This window comes from Oncorhynchus mykiss, chromosome 2 (assembly GCF_013265735.2).
Source record: "Oncorhynchus mykiss isolate Arlee chromosome 2, USDA_OmykA_1.1, whole genome shotgun sequence".
NCBI classification, from domain to species: Eukaryota; Metazoa; Chordata; class Actinopteri; order Salmoniformes; family Salmonidae; genus Oncorhynchus; species Oncorhynchus mykiss.
In genome coordinates, this window is record NC_048566.1 from 102,844,190 (window position 1) to 102,858,070 (window position 13,881).

The window sequence follows — 13,881 nt, forward strand, 5'->3', positions numbered from 1 at the left end:
ATGAGAGTCCATAATAAAGCCCAGGTAATGACATTCAAGAATAAAGACCAGGGACCAGGGAATGAGAGTCCATAATAAAGCCCAGGGAATGACATTCCAGAATAAAGACCAGGGACCAGGGAATGACAGTCCATAATAAAGCCCAGGGACCAGGGAATGACAGTCCATAATAAAGCCCAGGGACCAGGGAATGACAGTCCAGAATAAAGCTCAGGGAATGACAGTCCAGAATAAAGCCCAGGGACCTGGACATGACAGTCCAGAATAAAGCCCAGGGACCAGGGAATGAGAGTCCATAATAAAGCCCAGGTAATGACATTCAAGAATAAAGACCAGGGACCAAGGAATGACAGTCCATAATAAAGCCCAGGGACCAGGGAATGACAGTCCATAATAAAGCTCAGGGACCAGGGAATGACAGTCCATAATAAAGACCAGGGAATGACAGTCCATAATAAAGCCCAGGGACGAGGGAATGACAGTCCATAATAAAGCTGAGGGACCAGGGAATGACAGTCCATAATAAAGCCCAGGGACCAGGGAATGACAGTCCAGAATAAAGCCCAGGGACCAGGGCATGACAGTCCAGATAAAGCCCAGGGACCAGGGAATGAGAGTCCATAATAAAGCCCAGGTAATGACATTCCAGAATAAAGACCAGGGACCAGGGAATGAGAGTCCATAATAAAGCCCAGGGAATGACATTCCAGAATAAAGACCAGGGACCAGGGAATGACAATCCATAATAAAGCCCAGGGACCAGGGAATGACAGTCCATAATAAAGCCCAGGGACCAGGGAATGACAGTCCAGAATAAAGCCCAGGGACCAGGGAATGACAGTCCAGAATAAAGCCCAGGGACCAGGGAATGACAGTCCAGAATAAAGCCCAGGGACCAGGGAATGACAGTCCAGAATAAAGCTCAGGGAATGACAGTCCAGAATAAAGCCCAGGGAATAACAGTCCAGAATAAAGCCCAGGGAATGACAGTCCATAATAAAGCTCAGGGACCAGGGAATGACAGTCCAGAATAAAGCCCAGGGAATGACAGTCCAGAAAAAAGCCCAGGGAATGACAGCCCATAATAAAGCCCAGGGACCAGGGAATGACAGTCCATAATAAAGCCCAGGGACCAGGGAATGACAGTCCATAATAAAGCCCAGGGAATGACAGTCCAAAATAAAGCCCAGGGACCAGGGAATGACAGTCCAGAATAAAGCTCAGGGAATGACAGTCCAGAATAAAGCCCAGAGACCAGGGAATGACAGTCCAGAATAAAGCCCAGGGAATGACAGTCCAGAATAAAGCCCAGGGAATGACAGTCCAGAATAAAGCTCAGGGACCAGGGAATGACAGTCCAGAATAAAGCCCAGGGACCAGGTAATGACAGTCCAGAATAAAGCTCAGGGACCAGGGAATGACATTCCAGAAAAAAGCCCAGGGACCAGGGAATGAGAGTCCATAATAAAGCCCAGGGAATGACAGTCCATAATAAAGCCCAGGGACCAGGGAATGACAGTCCATAATAAAGCTCAGGGACCAGGGAATGACAGTCCATAATAAAGCCCAGGGACCAGGGAATGAGAGTCCATAATAAAGCCCAAGGAATGACATTCCAGAATAAAGACCAGGGACCAGGGAATGACAGTCCAGAATAAAGCCCAGGGACCAGGGAATGACAGTCCATAATAAAGCCCAGGGACCAGGGAATGACAGTCCAGAATAAAGCTCAGGGAATGACAGTCCATAATAAAGCCCAGGGACCAGGGAATGACAGTCCAGAATAAAACCCAGGGAATGACAGTCCATAATAAAGCCCAGGGACCAGGGAATGACAGCCCATAATAAAGACCAGGGAATGACAGTCCAGAATAAAGACCAGGGACCAGGGAATGACAGTCCATAATAAAGCCCAGGGACCAGGGAATGACAGTCCATAATAAAGCCCAGGGACCAGGGAATGACAGTCCAGAATAAAGCCCAGGGACCAGGACATGACAGTCCAGAATAAAGCCCAGGGACCAGGGAATGAGTATCCATAATAAAGCCCAGGTAATGACATTCAAGAATAAAGACCAGGGACCAAGGAATGACAGTCCATAATAAAGCCCAGGGACCAGGGAATGACAGTCCATAATAAAGCTCAGGGACCAGGGAATGACAGTCCATAATAAAGACCAGGGAATGACAGTCCATAATAAAGCCCAGGGACCAGGGAATGACAGTCCATAATAAAGCTCAGGGACCAGGGAATGACAGTCCATAATAAAGCCCAGGGACCAGGGAATGACAGTCCAGAATAAAGCCCAGGGACCAGGGCATGACAGTCCAGATAAAGCCCAGGGACCAGGGAATGAGAGTCCATAATAAAGCCCAGGTAATGACATTCCAGAATAAAGACCAGGGACCAGGGAATGAGAGTCCATAATAAAGCCCAGGGAATGACATTCCAGAATAAAGACCAGGGACCAGGGAATGACAGTCCATAATAAAGCCCAGGGACCAGGGAATGACAGTCCATAATAAAGCCCAGGGACCAGGGAATGACAGTCCAGAATAAAGCCCAGGGACCAGGGAATGACAGTCCAGAATAAAGCCCAGGGACCAGGGAATGACAGTCCAGAATAAAGCCCAGGGACCAGGGAATGACAGTCAAGAATAAAGCTCAGGGACCCAATGAGAGTCCAGAATAAAACCCAGGGACCAGGGAATGACAGTCCATAATAAAACCCAGGGACCCAATGAGAGTCCAGAATAAAACCCAGGGACCAGGGAATGACAGTCCATAATAAAGCCCAGGGACCAGGGAATGACAGTCCATAATAAAGCTCAGGGACCAGGAAATGACAGTCCAGAATAAAGCCCAGGGACCAGGGAATGACAGTCCAGAATAAAGCCCAGGGAATAACAGTCCAGAATAAAGCCCAGGGAATGACAGTCCATAATAAAGCTCAGGGACCAGGGAATGACAGTCCATAATAAAGCCCAGGGACCAGGGAATGACAGTCCAGAATAAAGCTCAGGGAATGACAGTCCAGAACAAAGCCCAGGGACCAGGGCATGACAGTCCAGAATAAAGCCCAGGGACCAGGGAATGAGAGTCCATAATAAAGCCCAGGTAATGACATTCAAGAATAAAGACCAGGGACCAGGGAATGAGAGTCCATAATAAAGCCCAGGGAATGACATTCCAGAATAAAGACCAGGGACCAGGGAATGACAGTCCATAATAAAGCCCAGGGACCAGGGAATGACAGTCCATAATAAAGCCCAGGGACCAGGGAATGACAGTCCAGAATAAAGCTCAGGGAATGACAGTCCAGAATAAAGCCCAGGGACCAGGACATGACAGTCCAGAATAAAGCCCAGGGACCAGGGAATGAGAGTCCATAATAAAGCCCAGGTAATGACATTCAAGAATAAAGACCAGGGACCAAGGAATGACAGTCCATAATAAAGCCCAGGGACCAGGGAATGACAGTCCATAATAAAGCTCAGGGACCAGGGAATGACAGTCCATAATAAAGACCAGGGAATGACAGTCCATAATAAAGCCCAGGGACGAGGGAATGACAGTCCATAATAAAGCTGAGGGACCAGGGAATGACAGTCCATAATAAAGCCCAGGGACCAGGGAATGACAGTCCAGAATAAAGCCCAGGGACCAGGGCATGACAGTCCAGATAAAGCCCAGGGACCAGGGAATGAGAGTCCATAATAAAGCCCAGGTAATGACATTCCAGAATAAAGACCAGGGACCAGGGAATGAGAGTCCATAATAAAGCCCAGGGAATGACATTCCAGAATAAAGACCAGGGACCAGGGAATGACAGTCCATAATAAAGCCCAGGGACCAGGGAATGACAGTCCATAATAAAGCCCAGGGACCAGGGAATGACAGTCCAGAATAAAGCCCAGGGACCAGGGAATGACAGTCCAGAATAAAGCCCAGGGACCAGGGAATGACAGTCCAGAATAAAGCCCAGGGACCAGGGAATGACAGTCCAGAATAAAGCTCAGGGAATGACAGTCCAGAATAAAGCCCAGGGAATAACAGTCCAGAATAAAGCCCAGGGAATGACAGTCCATAATAAAGCTCAGGGACCAGGGAATGACAGTCCAGAATAAAGCCCAGGGAATGACAGTCCAGAAAAAAGCCCAGGGAATGACAGCCCATAATAAAGCCCAGGGACCAGGGAATGACAGTCCATAATAAAGCCCAGGGACCAGGGAATGACAGTCCATAATAAAGCCCAGGGAATGACAGTCCAAAATAAAGCCCAGGGACCAGGGAATGACAGTCCAGAATAAAGCTCAGGGAATGACAGTCCAGAATAAAGCCCAGAGACCAGGGAATGACAGTCCAGAATAAAGCCCAGGGAATGACAGTCCAGAATAAAGCCCAGGGAATGACAGTCCAGAATAAAGCTCAGGGACCAGGGAATGACAGTCCAGAATAAAGCCCAGGGACCAGGTAATGACAGTCCAGAATAAAGCTCAGGGACCAGGGAATGACATTCCAGAAAAAAGCCCAGGGACCAGGGAATGAGAGTCCATAATAAAGCCCAGGGAATGACAGTCCATAATAAAGCCCAGGGACCAGGGAATGACAGTCCATAATAAAGCTCAGGGACCAGGGAATGACAGTCCATAATAAAGCCCAGGGACCAGGGAATGAGAGTCCATAATAAAGCCCAAGGAATGACATTCCAGAATAAAGACCAGGGACCAGGGAATGACAGTCCAGAATAAAGCCCAGGGACCAGGGAATGACAGTCCATAATAAAGCCCAGGGACCAGGGAATGACAGTCCAGAATAAAGCTCAGGGAATGACAGTCCATAATAAAGCCCAGGGACCAGGGAATGACAGTCCAGAATAAAACCCAGGGAATGACAGTCCATAATAAAGCCCAGGGACCAGGGAATGACAGCCCATAATAAAGACCAGGGAATGACAGTCCAGAATAAAGACCAGGGACCAGGGAATGACAGTCCATAATAAAGCCCAGGGACCAGGGAATGACAGTCCATAATAAAGCCCAGGGACCAGGGAATGACAGTCCAGAATAAAGCCCAGGGACCAGGACATGACAGTCCAGAATAAAGCCCAGGGACCAGGGAATGAGTATCCATAATAAAGCCCAGGTAATGACATTCAAGAATAAAGACCAGGGACCAAGGAATGACAGTCCATAATAAAGCCCAGGGACCAGGGAATGACAGTCCATAATAAAGCTCAGGGACCAGGGAATGACAGTCCATAATAAAGACCAGGGAATGACAGTCCATAATAAAGCCCAGGGACCAGGGAATGACAGTCCATAATAAAGCTCAGGGACCAGGGAATGACAGTCCATAATAAAGCCCAGGGACCAGGGAATGACAGTCCAGAATAAAGCCCAGGGACCAGGGCATGACAGTCCAGATAAAGCCCAGGGACCAGGGAATGAGAGTCCATAATAAAGCCCAGGTAATGACATTCCAGAATAAAGACCAGGGACCAGGGAATGAGAGTCCATAATAAAGCCCAGGGAATGACATTCCAGAATAAAGACCAGGGACCAGGGAATGACAGTCCATAATAAAGCCCAGGGACCAGGGAATGACAGTCCATAATAAAGCCCAGGGACCAGGGAAGGACAGTCCAGAATAAAGCCCAGGGACCAGGGAATGACAGTCCAGAATAAAGCCCAGGGACCAGGGAATGACAGTCCAGAATAAAGCCCAGGGACCAGGGAATGACAGTCCAGAATAAAGCTCAGGGAATGACAGTCCAGAATAAAGCCCAGGGAATAACAGTCCAGAATAAAGCCCAGGGAATGACAGTCCATAATAAAGCTCAGGGACCAGGGAATGACAGTCCAGAATAAAGCCCAGGGAATGACAGTCCAGAAAAAAGCCCAGGGAATGACAGCCCATAATAAAGCCCAGGGACCAGGGAATTACAGTCCATAATAAAGCCCAGGGACCAGGGAATGACAGTCCAGAATAAAGCTCAGGGAATGACAGTCCAGAATAAAGCCCAGGGACCAGGACATGACAGTCCAGAATAAAGCCCAGGGACCAGGTAATGACAGTCCAGAATAAAGCTCAGGGACCAGGGAATGACATTCCAGAAAAAAGCCCAGGGACCAGGGAATGAGAGTCCATAATAAAGCCCAGGGAATGACAGTCCATAATAAAGCCCAGGGACCAGGGAATGACAGTCCATAATAAAGCTCAGGGACCAGGGAATGACAGTCCATAATAAAGCCCAGGGACCAGGGAATGAGAGTCCATAATAAAGCCCAAGGAATGACATTCCAGAATAAAGACCAGGGACCAGGGAATGACAGTCCAGAATAAAGCCCAGGGACCAGGGAATGACAGTCCATAATAAAGCCCAGGGACCAGGGAATGACAGTCCAGAATAAAGCTCAGGGAATGACAGTCCATAATAAAGCCCAGGGACCAGGGAATGACAGTCCAGAATAAAACCCAGGGAATGACAGTCCATAATAAAGCCCAGGGACCAGGGAATGACAGCCCATAATAAAGACCAGGGAATGACAGTCCAGAATAAAGACCAGGGACCAGGGAATGACAGTCCATAATAAAGCCCAGGGACCAGGGAATGACAGTCCATAATAAAGCCCAGGGACCAGGGAATGACAGTCCAGAATAAAGCCCAGGGACCAGGACATGACAGTCCAGAATAAAGCCCAGGGACCAGGGAATGAGTATCCATAATAAAGCCCAGGTAATGACATTCAAGAATAAAGACCAGGGACCAAGGAATGACAGTCCATAATAAAGCCCAGGGACCAGGGAATGACAGTCCATAATAAAGCTCAGGGACCAGGGAATGACAGTCCATAATAAAGACCAGGGAATGACAGTCCATAATAAAGCCCAGGGACCAGGGAATGACAGTCCATAATAAAGCTCAGGGACCAGGGAATGACAGTCCATAATAAAGCCCAGGGACCAGGGAATGACAGTCCAGAATAAAGCCCAGGGACCAGGGCATGACAGTCCAGATAAAGCCCAGGGACCAGGGAATGAGAGTCCATAATAAAGCCCAGGTAATGACATTCCAGAATAAAGACCAGGGACCAGGGAATGAGAGTCCATAATAAAGCCCAGGGAATGACATTCCAGAATAAAGACCAGGGACCAGGGAATGACAGTCCATAATAAAGCCCAGGGACCAGGGAATGACAGTCCATAATAAAGCCCAGGGACCAGGGAAGGACAGTCCAGAATAAAGCCCAGGGACCAGGGAATGACAGTCCAGAATAAAGCCCAGGGACCAGGGAATGACAGTCCAGAATAAAGCCCAGGGACCAGGGAATGACAGTCCAGAATAAAGCTCAGGGAATGACAGTCCAGAATAAAGCCCAGGGAATAACAGTCCAGAATAAAGCCCAGGGAATGACAGTCCATAATAAAGCTCAGGGACCAGGGAATGACAGTCCAGAATAAAGCCCAGGGAATGACAGTCCAGAAAAAAGCCCAGGGAATGACAGCCCATAATAAAGCCCAGGGACCAGGGAATTACAGTCCATAATAAAGCCCAGGGACCAGGGAATGACAGTCCAGAATAAAGCTCAGGGAATGACAGTCCAGAATAAAGCCCAGGGACCAGGACATGACAGTCCAGAATAAAGCCCAGGGACCAGGGAATGAGAGTCCATAATAAAGCCCAGGTAATGACATTCAAGAATAAAGACCAGGGACCAAGGAATGACAGTCCATAATAAAGCCCAGGGACCAGGGAATGACAGTCCATAATAAAGCTCAGGGACCAGGGAATGACAGTCCATAATAAAGACCAGGGAATGACAGTCCATAATAAAGCCCAGGGACGAGGGAATGACAGTCCATAATAAAGCCCAGGGACCAGGGAATGACAGTCCAGAATAAAGCCCAGGGACCAGGGCATGACAGTCCAGATAAAGCCCAGGGACCAGGGAATGAGAGTCCATAATAAAGCCCAGGTAATGACATTCCAGAATAAAGACCAGGGACCAGGGAATGAGAGTCCATAATAAAGCCCAGGGAATGACATTCCAGAATAAAGACCAGGGACCAGGGAATGACAGTCCATAATAAAGCCCAGGGACCAGGGAATGACAGTCCATAATAAAGCCCAGGGACCAGGGAATGACAGTCCAGAATAAAGCCCAGGGACCAGGGAATGACAGTCCAGAATAAAGCCCAGGGACCAGGGAATGACAGTCCAGAATAAAGCCCAGGGACCAGGGAATGACAGTCCAGAATAAAGCTCAGGGAATGACAGTCCAGAATAAAGCCCAGGGAATAACAGTCCAGAATAAAGCCCAGGGAATGACAGTCCATAATAAAGCTCAGGGACCAGGGAATGACAGTCCAGAATAAAGCCCAGGGAATGACAGTCCAGAAAAAAGCCCAGGGAATGACAGCCCATAATAAAGCCCAGGGACCAGGGAATGACAGTCCATAATAAAGCCCAGGGACCAGGGAATGACAGTCCATAATAAAGCCCAGGGAATGACAGTCCAAAATAAAGCCCAGGGACCAGGGAATGACAGTCCAGAATAAAGCTCAGGGAATGACAGTCCAGAATAAAGCCCAGAGACCAGGGAATGACAGTCCAGAATAAAGCCCAGGGAATGACAGTCCAGAATAAAGCCCAGGGAATGACAGTCCAGAATAAAGCTCAGGGACCAGGGAATGACAGTCCAGAATAAAGCCCAGGGACCAGGTAATGACAGTCCAGAATAAAGCTCAGGGACCAGGGAATGACATTCCAGAAAAAAGCCCAGGGACCAGGGAATGAGAGTCCATAATAAAGCCCAGGGAATGACAGTCCATAATAAAGCCCAGGGACCAGGGAATGACAGTCCATAATAAAGCTCAGGGACCAGGGAATGACAGTCCATAATAAAGCCCAGGGACCAGGGAATGAGAGTCCATAATAAAGCCCAAGGAATGACATTCCAGAATAAAGACCAGGGACCAGGGAATGACAGTCCAGAATAAAGCCCAGGGACCAGGGAATGACAGTCCATAATAAAGCCCAGGGACCAGGGAATGACAGTCCAGAATAAAGCTCAGGGAATGACAGTCCATAATAAAGCCCAGGGACCAGGGAATGACAGTCCAGAATAAAACCCAGGGAATGACAGTCCATAATAAAGCCCAGGGACCAGGGAATGACAGCCCATAATAAAGACCAGGGAATGACAGTCCAGAATAAAGACCAGGGACCAGGGAATGACAGTCCATAATAAAGCCCAGGGACCAGGGAATGACAGTCCATAATAAAGCCCAGGGACCAGGGAATGACAGTCCAGAATAAAGCCCAGGGACCAGGACATGACAGTCCAGAATAAAGCCCAGGGACCAGGGAATGAGTATCCATAATAAAGCCCAGGTAATGACATTCAAGAATAAAGACCAGGGACCAAGGAATGACAGTCCATAATAAAGCCCAGGGACCAGGGAATGACAGTCCATAATAAAGCTCAGGGACCAGGGAATGACAGTCCATAATAAAGACCAGGGAATGACAGTCCATAATAAAGCCCAGGGACCAGGGAATGACAGTCCATAATAAAGCTCAGGGACCAGGGAATGACAGTCCATAATAAAGCCCAGGGACCAGGGAATGACAGTCCAGAATAAAGCCCAGGGACCAGGGCATGACAGTCCAGATAAAGCCCAGGGACAAGGGAATGAGAGTCCATAATAAAGCCCAGGTAATGACATTCCAGAATAAAGACCAGGGACCAGGGAATGAGAGTCCATAATAAAGCCCAGGGAATGACATTCCAGAATAAAGACCAGGGACCAGGGAATGACAGTCCATAATAAAGCCCAGGGACCAGGGAATGACAGTCCATAATAAAGCCCAGGGACCAGGGAAGGACAGTCCAGAATAAAGCCCAGGGACCAGGGAATGACAGTCCAGAATAAAGCCCAGGGACCAGGGAATGACAGTCCAGAATAAAGCCCAGGGACCAGGGAATGACAGTCCAGAATAAAGCTCAGGGAATGACAGTCCAGAATAAAGCCCAGGGAATAACAGTCCAGAATAAAGCCCAGGGAATGACAGTCCATAATAAAGCTCAGGGACCAGGGAATGACAGTCCAGAATAAAGCCCAGGGAATGACAGTCCAGAAAAAAGCCCAGGGAATGACAGCCCATAATAAAGCCCAGGGACCAGGGAATGACAGTCCATAATAAAGCCCAGGGACCAGGGAATGACAGTCCATAATAAAGCCCAGGGAATGACAGTCCAAAATAAAGCCCAGGGACCAGGGAATGACAGTCCAGAATAAAGCTCAGGGAATGACAGTCCAGAATAAAGCCCAGAGACCAGGGAATGACAGTCCAGAATAAAGCCCAGGGAATGACAGTCCAGAATAAAGCCCAGGGAATGACAGTCCAGAATAAAGCTCAGGGACCAGGGAATGACAGTCCAGAATAAAGCCCAGGGAATGACAGTCCATAATAAAGCCCAGGGACCAGGGAATGACAGTCCATAATAAAGCTCAGGGACCAGGGAATGACAGTCCATAATAAAGCCCAGGGACCAGGGAATGAGAGTCCATAATAAAGCCCAAGGAATGACATTCCAGAATAAAGACCAGGGACCAGGGAATGACAGTCCAGAATAAAGCCCAGGGACCAGGGAATGACAGTCCATAATAAAGCCCAGGGACCAGGGAATGACAGTCCAGAATAAAGCTCAGGGAATGACAGTCCATAATAAAGCCCAGGGACCAGGGAATGACAGTCCAGAATAAAACCCAGGGAATGACAGTCCATAATAAAGCCCAGGGACCAGGGAATGACAGCCCATAATAAAGACCAGGGAATGACAGTCCATAATAAAGCCCAGGGACCAGGGAATGACAGTCCATAATAAAGCTCAGGGACCAGGGAATGACAGTCCATAATAATGCCCAGGGACCAGGGAATGACAGTCCAGAATAAAGCTCAGGGAATGACAGTCCAGAATAAAGCCCAGGGACCAGGGCATGACAGTCCAGAATAAAGCCCAGGGACCAGGGAATGAGAGTCCATAATAAAGCCCAGGTAATGACATTCCAGAATAAAGACCAGGGACCAGGGAATGAGAGTCCACAATAAAGCCCAGGGAATGACATTCCAGAATAAAGACCAGGGACCTGGGAATGACAGTCCATAATAAAGCCCAGGGACCAGGGAATGACAGTCCATAATCAAGCTCAGGGACCAGGGAATGACAGTCCATAAAGCCCAGAGACCAGGGAATGACATTCCAGAATAAAGCCCAGGGACCAGGGATGGTATACCTTACCTTCCAGAGGTTGTAGCTACATTGTATAGTGTGTTACTGTGTGATTATGTTTAGGCTTTTTAAATGTAACCTTTATTTAACTAGGCAAGTCAGCTAGAACAAATTATTACCTACAATGACGGCCTACCGCGGAACAGTGCTGCCTTGTTCAGGGGCAGAATGATAGATTTTACAATTTCAGCTCGGGATTCGACCCAGCAACCTTTTGGTTACTAACCCAACGCTCTCACCACTAGGCTACAGTATGACATATCTACCTGTATTTATTTAGAACAACTCAAGTTATTAAGAAGATACAAACGTTATTATAGATTAAAATATACATTTAATGTAAAGAGCGATCTATTTAGATCACCATGGGGGAAAGCGCAGCCTTCAGCTAGGAACTACAGTTTGATGTGCTGCGTTGCTAGACGAACGGAACACGTTTCCGGTTTAGTTACGACGGTGAGTTAAAAGTTGATCGATAAAAAGGTTTGAAGGAACAACAATGGACTTGAGATGACATTTTATTGAGCATGCTGTCTTGCGCTTAAGAGGAGACTGTTTGCCAAATAATACACAGATCTGTTCGGCTCGTACTCCTGTGTTGAACTCTAACAGAGCTAGATAACTAGTTGGCGTGGTGGTCTTTACAGCTAGCTTCATAGCTAGCAAGTGACATTGCTTATAAAACATGACATTAATGAATAAGACACAAATTAGAAGTTATTCGTGCTTTAAACAACGACCACACTTTATCCCCTCTGCACTAACATTATACTGGTGTCATAAGCTATCCATTTTACTGGTAAAACCACCTGCCAATCAATGAGCTATGATCCATAGCATGAAAGAAGTACTCCGGCGGATACACAACATATTCCTCAAAGTCGCTCTGTTTCCGAGCGCACTGCGGAGGAAAGGACGGCCGCGTCCCGCAGCTTCGGAGGTGTTGACATGTCACCTGCTACAGCGGAACCTCCCTCCCTGGACCTCCTTCTGTGTCCGCTACAGCGTCGTCAATAACGACCAGTTCGGGAGGTCCAACTTCAACTGGACGGTACAGGGAGCCAATTACCAGATACTGAGGACGGGGTGTTTCCCCTTTATCAAGTACCACTGTTCCAAAGCACCAGCACAGAACTTAGACTACGAAGACACGTTTTTCAGCATGTTAAAAGTCATCAATCTAGGTCAGTGGGAAAAAAGCCAAGGGGAGACTAGTATTTAATAGTGTCTCTTGAACCTCAACCTGGCCTTCACATGATTCACATTGATTTAGTAGACAGTTAACTAGTTGTTAACTTCTTATTCTCATCATGTATGTTTTTTTTTTGTCCCAGAATTGTACATGTCATGAACCGTAAGCATGTCACACTATAGACCTTAAACTGTACATTCTACTGCAAGCAGAGTGCAACACAAAACACAATTAATTGTTCCATGTTTTCTTCCCCTGTCTTGCAGGTATCCCGTGTTTCGCCTATGGCATGGGCTGTCTGATGGTAATAACAGCTACAGAGACTGTACAGACTAGTGCTGGACCTGTCACTGTATATTTTGCCTTCAAAGAGAAAGACACACACTATTAAAACGATCTATTTATGTGCTTGGAAGCTAGTTTATTTTCAGTGTTAATATCGTGCACTGAATTGAGACATTTGAACTGTCCTGTTTAGATTGAACTGTGCCTGTGGTGACAACAAGCAAATCCTAATACGACCTGATATTTCAGCACCACAGGGCAGTGGACAGCTGTAAGACGCCTGAAGGGGAATGCTCCTTAAGACTGTTCTGCCATATTGATTTCAATCCCTTAAAATTGTAAATATTAGGGAATAAATCTGCAAATAATTGAAGTAGTCGTCTCCAGTGATGATTTGTTATACTGCATCAACTCTGCTCCCAATGAACTTGTCTTCTGTAATGTTCATCAGATTCCTATTTTTAGGGGGGGGGGGGGTTCAGCTTTAATATTACATATAGATTGTGGCGTCCATCCATGTAATTGTCGTCCGTAGAATTTCCAATCCCCTGTTAAAAAAAAAAGTAAATATACAGTACCAGTCAAAAGTTTGGGGACACCTTTGGTACCAGTCAAAAGTTTGGGGACACCTTTGGGGACACACTCATTCAAGGGTTTTTCTTTATTTTTACTCCTTTCTACATTGTAGAATAATAGTGAAGACATCAAAACTATGAAATAACACATATGGAATCATGTAGTAACTAAAAAAAGTGTTAAACAAATCAAAATATATTTTATAGCCACCCTTTGCCTTGATGACAGCTTTGCACACAACCAGCTTCACCTGGAATGCTTTTCCAACAGTTTTGAAGTAGTTCCCACATATGCTGGGCACTTGTTGGCTGCTCTGCGGTCCCACTCATCCCAAACCATCTCAATTGGATTGAGGTCGGGTGATTGTGGAGGCCAGGTCATCTGACGCAGCACTCCCATCACTATCCTTCTTGGTCAAATAGTCCTTACACAGCCTGGAGGTGTGTTGGGTCATTGTCCTGTTGAAAAACAAATGATAAGTGCAAACCAGATAGGATGGTGTATCACTGCAGAATGCTGTGTTAGCC

General features: G+C 47.2%; 1 protein-coding gene across 1 annotated transcript; it reads left to right on the forward strand.

The window, feature by feature from the left end:
- The first annotated feature begins 11,700 nt into the window (after positions 1-11,700).
- c2h15orf61 (chromosome 2 C15orf61 homolog) lies at positions 11,701-13,152 on the forward strand. Its single transcript, XM_021579041.2, has 2 exons — positions 11,701-12,485; positions 12,760-13,152. Exons 1-2 carry the CDS (start codon positions 12,128-12,130, stop codon positions 12,882-12,884), a joined length of 483 nt encoding a protein of 160 aa, XP_021434716.1. The 5' UTR covers positions 11,701-12,127; the 3' UTR covers positions 12,885-13,152.
- Positions 13,153-13,881: the final 729 nt, after the last annotated feature.

Bases quoted from the DNA above. Each gene is read 5' to 3' on its own strand.
- c2h15orf61 (XM_021579041.2), top strand. From the start codon at position 12,128: ATGATCCATAGCATGAAAGAAGTACTCCGGCGGATACACAACATATTC. The intron at 12,486-12,759 runs GTCAGTGGGAAA...CCTGTCTTGCAG, and splicing joins GTTAAAAGTCATCAATCTAG to GTATCCCGTGTTTCGCCTAT.